This window comes from Carex rostrata, chromosome 29 (genome assembly GCF_964058835.1).
Source record: "Carex rostrata chromosome 29, lpCarRost1.2, whole genome shotgun sequence".
Classification (NCBI taxonomy): domain Eukaryota; kingdom Viridiplantae; phylum Streptophyta; class Magnoliopsida; order Poales; family Cyperaceae; genus Carex; species Carex rostrata.
Genome location: NC_135946.1, coordinates 2,756,570 through 2,766,885, shown reverse-complemented (window position 1 = coordinate 2,766,885; position 10,316 = coordinate 2,756,570). Strand labels below are relative to the sequence as shown.

General features: G+C 32.5%; 1 protein-coding gene across 1 annotated transcript; it reads left to right on the top strand.

Annotated features, from left to right (window-relative positions):
- Window positions 1–3,926: 3,926 nt before the first annotated feature.
- LOC144546495 (wall-associated receptor kinase 5-like) lies at window positions 3,927–8,084 on the top strand. Its single transcript, XM_078295047.1, has 3 exons — window positions 3,927–4,938; window positions 5,139–5,288; window positions 6,723–8,084. Exons 1-3 carry the CDS (start codon window positions 3,939–3,941, stop codon window positions 7,922–7,924), a joined length of 2,352 nt encoding a protein of 783 aa, XP_078151173.1. The 5' UTR covers window positions 3,927–3,938; the 3' UTR covers window positions 7,925–8,084.
- Window positions 8,085–10,316: the final 2,232 nt, after the last annotated feature.

Below are 10,316 nucleotides of genomic sequence, written 5' to 3'. Positions count from 1 at the left end.
TCGCACAGTGAATCAAATTACTTCAAGTTCATATGATGAAGTCGGGGACATTTGAGGTGCTGCTGACAGCGTCATTCTGTTACGTTGAAGCGTCTCAGACGTTGTCATGGCATGTTGAAGCATCGATATCCCGGGTGGTATTATGGCCTGTCATTGGAACCGCAAAATCTTTCAGTTGAAGGAGTGTCAGAAGAGTGAGATTGAAATGTTGTCAAAGAGTATATATATGCTTTAATATCTAAATATCATAATTTAGAAATGATAGAAGTCGGTAGTACTAGATTCATTAAAAAAATTAGTGATCAGTGTAATGAAAAACAGAAGACGAATAATAAAGAGATGAAGAAGAAGCACATTAATTTATTCAGAAATTTGGAGGAGACTATATATATTCGGATATTTGTAATTTAGTGATTGAAAAAAAATCTGAATGCTTAGAAGACAACATTTCTCAATCTGTTGAAAATAAAAAAATTTAATTTGAAATTAATTATTCATAGAGTCAAAAGGTAAAAAAATGTTCAAAAAATGAATGCATTAAAATTAATTTATTAATCTTTTAATTTTGACCGCTTGACTTTATACTAAATTAATTCAAATGTTTAAAATTTTCACATGTAGACGCATCTGCATCACTGTCAATTGTCTATGTATACGTTGCCCATTCTACATGAAAAGTCTTCTCTGGTGGGCAATTATTGTCCTTGCATTTTCCTTTTTTCTTTGCAATTTGCCTGTCAATTGTCTATGTATACGTTTCCCATTCTACATGAAAAGTCTTCTCTGGACTTGGCTGACTTTGACTGTTCTTTTCAAATGGTCATTTTCATTTTTATTTTCATCTTAAAATAGCCAATATTCCCATCAAAATAACATAAAAGTCTTCTCTGGACTTAGCTGACTTTGACTATTCTTTTCATTTTCATTTTTATTTTCATTTTCATTTTCATTTTCATTTTCATCTTCAAATAGCCAATATCCCCATCAAAATAACATAATATGCAATATCCCCATACAAACTTCATATTATTTCTTCTATCCCCATTTTACATATTTAAATTTTTATTTTAATTATTTTAATATTAAATTGACAACTTTACCCTCCTTCCTCAAATATTCATTACCTTTTCCAACATTACTTCCTTCTCCCACGGGTAAAATTTTTCATGCCTGCCATCCCCCTAGCTCTCTCTCGTCCTCTCCTCTCAGCATCAAGCATGAAAATAAAAAATATTTTTCCAAAAGAAGCCCGTCTCATCGGTTTTCTCCGAGCTCCTTTTTCTCTTATCCCAAAATTTACCCGAATGTATACTTTTATGACACAAACAAACCTCTTCAATAACTTGAAATTTCAAATTGTAAAGTAAAATATTATTTCCTCTTTATCAATTAAGAAAGCCAAATATCCTTGCACCAAAAAAATTGAATAATTGTAAACTGGAGATAAAGGAATCATTGTTAATTGCGTCATCAGCTGCTTGGGTTGAGAAGAGCAGACAACAAATCGAGCCTCTTGTGAGACAAGTTAGACGTACTTGGTGGAAACAGTCAGTTGATATCCTAAAAGAAGAAGGCCTCAAAATTTCACATAAAAGATTCAAGGTTAAAAAACTAAGTTTGGTATTATTTATTTTATTTATATGTTTGTTTTGTTTTGATCTTTAGTCCGAATAGAGCATTTGTGAGACCTTTGTTGTATAATAGCAAAGCAATTTGCTATCGTGTACACATTGTGCCTTTATTTTTTTTCTTGTGCAAGTTGTACATTTTTAAAGACTTATATTTACATATAGTAATATATTCTAGCAACAAAAGGTAGAATAGTGTGGTGCTAGTTTTGCTTAGTTGATATTTAAGAGCTCTCTGGTTAGATTCACACAGGAAGCAAAAAATTTTGGAGAATGGTATTTTCATGTTTCAGTAGAAATTTGATTTAATTGGACCATTTCAGACAAAATTTGACTGGAATCGGGCCATTTTGGATAAAATTTAATTGAAATTGGACCATTTCGGCTAAAATTGGATGAAAAAATCACCTAACATGTAACTCAACCTGAAATCGGATCTATACAGCCCGATTCCGATCCGGAACGGACAATTTTTCCTTCTATGGTTATCAAAACACTTGGATGCTCTTACATATTTTTAAGAGTTAATTTGTTTCACGAGGAATTACACAAGGAAAAGAAAAGAAAGCGGAGAAGAGTTTAATGTTTATCGCATTCGAGCATGTCCATGTTTCTGTGTTTTTTATGTATGTATGTTGCTTCCAGGACAGCAGCTCTCTTGTAATATATACTTTTAAGTTTAATGATAGCCTACGGGTGTTTTCATAAAAAAAAAAAAAATTAGTAATTTAAATGATGAATTTTGGCAATTGTAGAGAAATATTGTAGAGAAGTGTGATCTGAACAGATCAGGGGGTTGCTTGTCTTCATATTCAACTCTGGAATGCTTTACCCAGTCTTTTATTATTTCCATACGAGTGCATGTATGATTAGTAAACACTAATCAGTGAAAGAAAAAAAAACAACAAAGACAATTGGTCAACAACTAACAATCAACGCATCTACAAGTTGCTCTCGAACTCACCCTAGAAATGGTGTGTGCTTATTAACCTTTCTCTTTCTGAGTTTTAGAAAATCCATTTAAAATTTGTATTTTGTTGAAAATTTCATTCGGTCTGATTGCAATGGAGTAACAATCAATGCAACTAACAATCAACTCCTTAGACTGCTGCAGCAGCAATTCAAGTAAACAAAAAAAATGAAGTTATTTGCAATATGTTATAGCTCTTATGAATTGTGCAATATGTTATGAATCTGATAATTAACCTTTATTTTCGAGTTCTTCCATTTGAAATTTGTAAATTCATTAGTTATTTGCAATATAGTACTTGTCCATTATTATTAATAGTGGCGCAAATGATGACGTTAGGCTCACAACCCTTTACAATTTTCCTTCCAAATATACCTGTTTCAACAATGGACAAACAAAATTATGCACCAACATTCAAAAGAAAAAAAAAAAGGTTGCGGCGTAGGACGCAGTTAGTGCAAACTCATTTTCTCCAATTTAATTAATTTATCTGCCATATTCTTTAATTTGCTAATATTTTAACATTTGCATTCTGACAACCATGTTTATTAATTCAAATTCCCAAAATGAAAACACGTCAGAAAAAAATTAGGAGAAATAATATATTTTCCTCGAGTTGATAAACTATTTGCATATGATTGTATGAAAATTTAAACTATATCTAACATTAAACAGAAAATAACAGAATTGCCCAGACTAGCTGAGTTTTTATAAAAACGCCCAAAAAATGGCTGGTTCTGGGGATTTTTTTTTATAGATTAAATGTTAGAAATAGTTCATATATATATAAAATTTAGTTTATTTTAGTATAAGTTAATTTATTTTCGTTGAATTTACCATATTTTGCATAATTTAGTTTATTTTAGTATAATGTTATATAATTTAGTTTAATTTATGTATTTTAGTATAATGTTGTATAATTTAATTTAATTTAATTTAATATATTTTAGTATAATTTAGCCTATTTTGCATAATTTAGTTTATTTTAGTATAATGTTGTATAATTTTTTTGAATTTAATTTATTTTAGTATAATTTAGTATATTTTGCACATTTTAGTTTATTTTAGTATAATTTAGTGATAAAAAATATCATAAAGTAACTAATATAAAAAAAACAAAATAAGATAATTCAAACATATATAAAATATCAAACATAGTACATCAAATCAAATGTAAATACTACAAAATAATTGACTCGTCAAATATAAAATATGTATTTCAACTGATATTCTAAATGATTGACTCATTAAATTAATCAATTATCAACTTGCATATGTTTTATATATAAAGAGCGTCGAAGGGCAGTAGTGGAGCATCGATCCATTGATAGAAACTAGATATGAATATCATGAGCGAAACAAAAAGGAACTCGTTTCAACTAGTACATACCTTATACACTGTGTTGCCAATGATATTAATCCAACTTCTTCTCCTCCTCCTCCAGTTCAAAACCACTGAATCTGCAAACAACATCATCGCTCTGCCCGGATGCACAGATATCTGTGGCGAAATTCCCATCCCTTACCCATTTGGCATTGGCGCAAATTGCTCCTTTTCTAAAGAATTCAATGTCATTTGTAATATATCTGATGGTAACCGAAATCCTTTCCTTGGGACAAATTCTAAGGTTAGGATTCTGAATATAAGCCTGTCATTGGGCCAGGCACGTACAAGCAACATTATATCTTCAGATTGCTACGACAGCCCGAGTTATACAGCATTACAATCCAACAGGCCAGCGTGTATAGGTAGCTGTCCTGCGCGAGGGGAATCTTACACTCACAGTCACAGACTTGCCGATTATGGTGAGGACTCACCATTCCAGCTCAACACTGATAAGAACAAATTTACAGTTATTGGGTGTAATGCACTTGCCTATCTCAGCCTAAGCAACAATACTAAGTACTCAGTAGGGTGCCTTTCTATGTGTGATAGCCCAGATACCCTGAATAACTCTGGATCCTGCAGTGGAATTGGCTGTTGCCAGACAGCTATCCCCAAAGATGCACACCGGTTTTATGGTGACTTTGACCCATTGTACAACAACTCAGAGGTATATAAGTTTAGTCGTTGCAGCTATGTTATGGTTGTGGAGGAGGCTGAGTTCAAGTTTCGTACCAATTACATCACCACTGACGAGCTGAAAAATGCTACTCTGCCAATGGTGTTCGACTGGTCCATAGGAAACAGAACATGCGACATCGCACAGAAAAACAAATCCTCTTATGCATGCATTAGCAGCAACAGTATGTGCTGGAACAGAACCGGTGGTCGTGGCTATCTCTGCAACTGCTCCGATGGTTATGAAGGCAATCCTTACCTTCATGGAGGCTGCCAAGGTCTTTCTATGATTCTATCTCTAACTCTCTCCTGCTCATCATCTCTTTTTTTCATTTTTATTTTTTTTATTTTTTATAATCTTTCTGGTGGCTGCCAGCCTGCCACATCGACTGTCCAGCATATACAAAAAAGATTAAAAATATAAATAGAGAGAATTCATAAATTGTAGGCTTATAGATGTTGTGTCATATCCATGCAGACATCGATGAATGTGCCAACGAAAATACATGCGCCAAGCCAGGAAAGTGTCACAATTATCAAGGAGGATATCACTGCTCTTGTCCTTTCATTTGGCGTGCAAATCGTAACAATCCCAGAGAATGCAATCTCAACATCGCACTAGTTATAGGTATGTTATTACTTTTTTCAGGATAAATAACTTTCATCAAGTTTTGAATAGTGTTGAAAGTATATATGGAAAGAGAGAGCACGAAATGCTGAAACTAAATATTGCCTAGTTACCAAGAGACTGATAGTCACTCACCGAAAGTCTTAATTACAAAATTAGCAGAAATGCGGTGAGAGAGAGAGAGAGAGAGAAAGGAGGGGAAATCGAGGGGTAGGGTGCGGACTCCAAACAAAATCCAATTTGCACGTCATAAGTTTAGTTTCACGTAAGTGTGTACTTACCATTTGAGTGGGTAGGGTGTGTACTTACGTCATAAAGTGTTTTAAGATTCGTGCTGATTGTATTTGAGTGGTTGAGATATTTCAAAAATTTGATATCTATTTTGATCATATCTAGAGGAATAAAAATGCATCAATCAAACAAACTCAACGAAAATTTACATTTACAATTTTAGTACGAGAATTCAAATGTTCGTGATTTTAAATTTGAAATTCTTATAACTTCATCGAACTTTTATAAATTTCTGATTAATATTCTTATTTTTATGAAATTACTTAATTCTAACATAATTCATATCTATTTTACGTTACATTCTGATTTGGTGCTATTTAATCGAACGGTCAGATTATTTCCAATTTTCTAACTTAAGTTAACAATTAAATGGAACTAGACGTTCCAATTATATAACAAAAATCAACGGGAATTTACGTTAAATATTTGTATGAACTTTTCGTTATTTTAAATTTATAATTGAATTATGAACTTAGTCTAATTTTGATTAATAGTTATTATTTTATAATTTTCTTTAAATTTAATTAATATATTATTTTCTGAAGTCTTTATTTCTAAATACGTCATAAGTTTTATAATTTAATTTCACGTAAGTGTGTACTTACCATTTCATCGTTGCGTTCATTTATTCTGTACGTTGGTTTAATAATTGTATCCCCAATTTTAATTCATTCTTTAACTAACGCAAAATTTTAATTAGCGTAATTTATAAATTGTTAGCTAATTAATAATTTAAAATTTTCGGACTATAACACAATGGACAGCTTGAGCCTATTATTTAGATATTAGAACACTGATTCTTACCATTTCATTCCAAAATCTAATGATTCAAAACGACATTATATCATTATCAATATCACTAAAAACAATATAATGATATCAACCGAAATTTTTTAAATTGACAACAGAGCATTAATATAATCAAACGATCGCATCGTTTACTCTTCTCGATGCAGTTTAACAGTTTAGTCGCCAACAAAGTAGTATACCTTGGATAAATTGTTGTCTTCCTATGTCATGTAAGGTTGAACTAAACATAAAACAATCCACAAATAGGAGGAATTTTGATTTGTTAATAAAAAATGATGGAAAATAACTTTCTTTCTTTCTTATTTCTAACTTGCTTTATTTATGTATATATAGGTATGACGATCTTGCTGGGATTTGTAACTGCCCTAAGCATTATTTTACTATATTTTGTTATTGCCAAGCGTATCAAACTGTTTGAAAAGAGAAAACAGGAACAGTTAAAACATAAGTTCTTCGTTAAAAATCGGGGGTTACTTCTAAAACAACTAATAGATTCCCATGAAGATACAACACAAAAAACGAGAGATTTTAGATTACATGAGCTGGAGAAAGCAACAAACAATTTCGATAATGCACTCATTATTGGTCGGGGAGGTCATGGAGAAGTTTATAAAGGTATTTTGTCGGATCAACATGTTGTGGCCATCAAAAGGTCCAAAATTATTGATCGGGCTGAAATCGATCAGTTCATAAATGAAGTGGTCATTCTCTCACAAGTCAACCATAGGAACGTTGTGAAACTCTATGGGTGTTGCCTAGAGGCCGAAGTCCCATTGCTCGTTTATGAGTTCATTTCGAACGGAACACTTTTTAATCATCTCCATATAGAGGAACATTGTTCCTTGACATGGAAGCATCGATTAAGAATTGCCGTTGAGGCTGCAGGAGCAATTTCCTATCTTCATTCATCCGCCTCTATATCGGTTTTTCACAGAGACATAAAATCATCAAATATTCTATTGGATGATTATTTCACAGCAAAAGTGTCAGATTTTGGGGCCTCAAGATCTGTACATATAGATCAAACGGGCGTGACTACAGCTATCCAAGGGACGCACGGGTATTTGGACCCTGAGTACTGGTACACTGGTCGGTTAACCCCGAAAAGTGATGTCTACAGCTTTGGTGTAATTCTAGCTGAATTGCTAACAAGACGAAAACCATTGATCTCCTCTAGAGTGTATGAAGGGGGTAGCCTCATTGCATATTTTAGTTCTGCTATGGAAGAGAACCGTCTATTTGAGATTTTGGATCCCCAAGTAGTGAATGAGGGGCACCGAACAGAACTCGAAGCCGTTGCCAAGCTTGCACAAATGTGCCTGAGAATGAAAGGAGAGGAAAGACCAACAATGAAGGAGGTGGAGGTACGGCTCGAGGTCTTGTGGCAGTCCAAACAACAGCCAAAACATCCTTGGAGGTCCCATAGTTTGGAGGAGACGCAGCTTATGCTACTTGACTACAACGCGGGAATTGATACCAACTTACAATGTAGTTTTGAAGAAGAACCACAATCATCATCTTATTTCCCTCGTTAAATGAACTCTTTTCGATATAATAATACGAGTAATTAATTATCAAATTTTAGGTGTAATGTGAGTTGCTAATTAGTTAGTTGATAATTGTATTTCTTTTTACCTTTTCTTATATTCCTGTACAAATTATGTATTATTCTTAATTTTTCTCTGTGTAATACTGTTGGTGTACTTTGAATTTTGACTTTGAGTAATTGTTAATTTTTATTTTCTGCAGTTATCCATTTCTAGTTATTCATCAATTATGAACTAAAAGCAAAGTTGCTTCAATCTACTGGTGGATCTGTAATAAATAAGGCTTCATCCAATTTTGTAACATCTCGGAAAAATAAAGTATTATTATTTATGCTTTTAAGACTTTTTCGTAATAAATAAAATTGTAGGTCTTTTGATAAAATATTTTATTTTTAAAGCTAAAAACTATAGTACCTCTTAAAAAATAATATAATATTATATGTATTTCATTTCACTTATCAATTATATCATGAAGATAATATATCTTCGTTACTTATCTTTTCAAGCTATTCATTTAATTAATTTGAACAATTTTTAATTACAAAAGTTACACTAATATATATCTTGGAAAATTGAAAATGTTCACAGAAGCTTATAAAATATCAACGCGCCTCCTTGATGATTATACAATTATATTGACTCATCCAATAATTTTGTTATTTATTATAAACTTTCTATTAAAGATTTCTTACAAAATATTCAACAGCTCAGTAATTGACCCCTTTTCAATTATGCACTATATGCAAGCTGTAATAAAGTTGGCATCTCTCCGATATTAATCTCTATCCATTAATAAACCGTTGTACATTTTACTATATATATTCCCTCCGTGTTGTTTTATTAATTAACTCACTCTTTCTCTCACTTGGCCGAATTCGCATATGTTCTGCACGAATCTGAAAGCACTCTTTCTCTCACTTGGCCAAATTCTCATATTTTGCATTTTTTTTTAATATCTCAACCGTTCAATGTGCTGCACGAATCTGAAAGCACAACTAATACTGTTCCTGCGCTATCACTGAATAGGCACAGAACAAGTCGGTCATGCAAAATATGAGATATCTTAGAGGATACGCACTTCACTTGGCCGCTGTATTCTCTCTCTCTCACATACACTCTTTGTCTATAACAATAAAATCATTCTATACCATGCACTTCTATCCTATCTATTCACGGACATAGAAATGCAAAGAAATATTAACTATGCTACTCATCTCCCTCGCTCAAAAATATCCCACTCATATTATTCCTAATATTATTACACTTAGTACTATTATTATTAGTCAATTTCTGCTATCTATTTATTATGATTTGGTTTGAATTCCGACTATGTCGCATGAGATGTTGAACTATCGATTGCAATTTGATTTGATACTCTAATTGTTTCGCTATCAGGTAACTAGAATTTCTATAATATGTGTTTTTCATTTGTATGGTTCATTAGAGTATTGGTCTTGCGTATTGGATTATGATGACATATTTATCGAAATAGTGTATCACAGCCCAACAACAGTACTGACTAATTATAGAAATATATAATTATCAAGGGGTCTGGGGCGAGGCAAGTGGGAATGTGGCGGAGCAGGGGAGGGAAGAAGGATGTGGACACGTGGAAGCATGGTTTGACACAGTGGTCTTAGCTGTCCTGTGATCTGTCACGGTGTTTTTATGTACGGTACGACTAAATGTCATGTCTAGTGAACACAACACGGCACGACACGGCACTCACTTTGGACACGGCAAAGCAAGGCAAGTCGGAGCTGTTAGAACTTAGAAATAATGTCTACGGGCCAAATAGGTGTGGGCTGAATTACACTACGCCAAAATAGCGTTTTTGCAACAACGAAATTTTCTTTTTTCATATAAGTTTGCTAATATTTATGTATAGAATAAAAAACATGCAATATTCAGACACATTTTTTAATAAACAAAACCATGTACAATATGGTCAAATTGTACACAGTTTTACTGTTTACATCCATTTATGAATGTTGGAGCACATTTATACACAGTTGTAAACAGTAAAACTGTATAGAATTTGACTATATTTTTGGAGCAAATTTTTGGAACAATATTTTATTTCTTTGGACAGGTATTTCGAGGGAATTTTGAGTAAACGTGCATAATATGCACTGTATGGTCACGTTTTATGTACTAGTGTTGGTCCACGCTATGGATATAAATTTTTGGTTTAAATGTTCTAACAATCGATCTGAACCATTCAATATGGTCTTCATGTGAATAGTAGTTGTAAACTAAATTTTTCATTTTACTATTTTTTTAGATGGGTATAAAATCACTTGATTTGAAAATTTTGGACCATCGAAAAACAGTGATTTTCTACTCATCTAAAGTAATTCTAAAAAATATAAATTTTTGT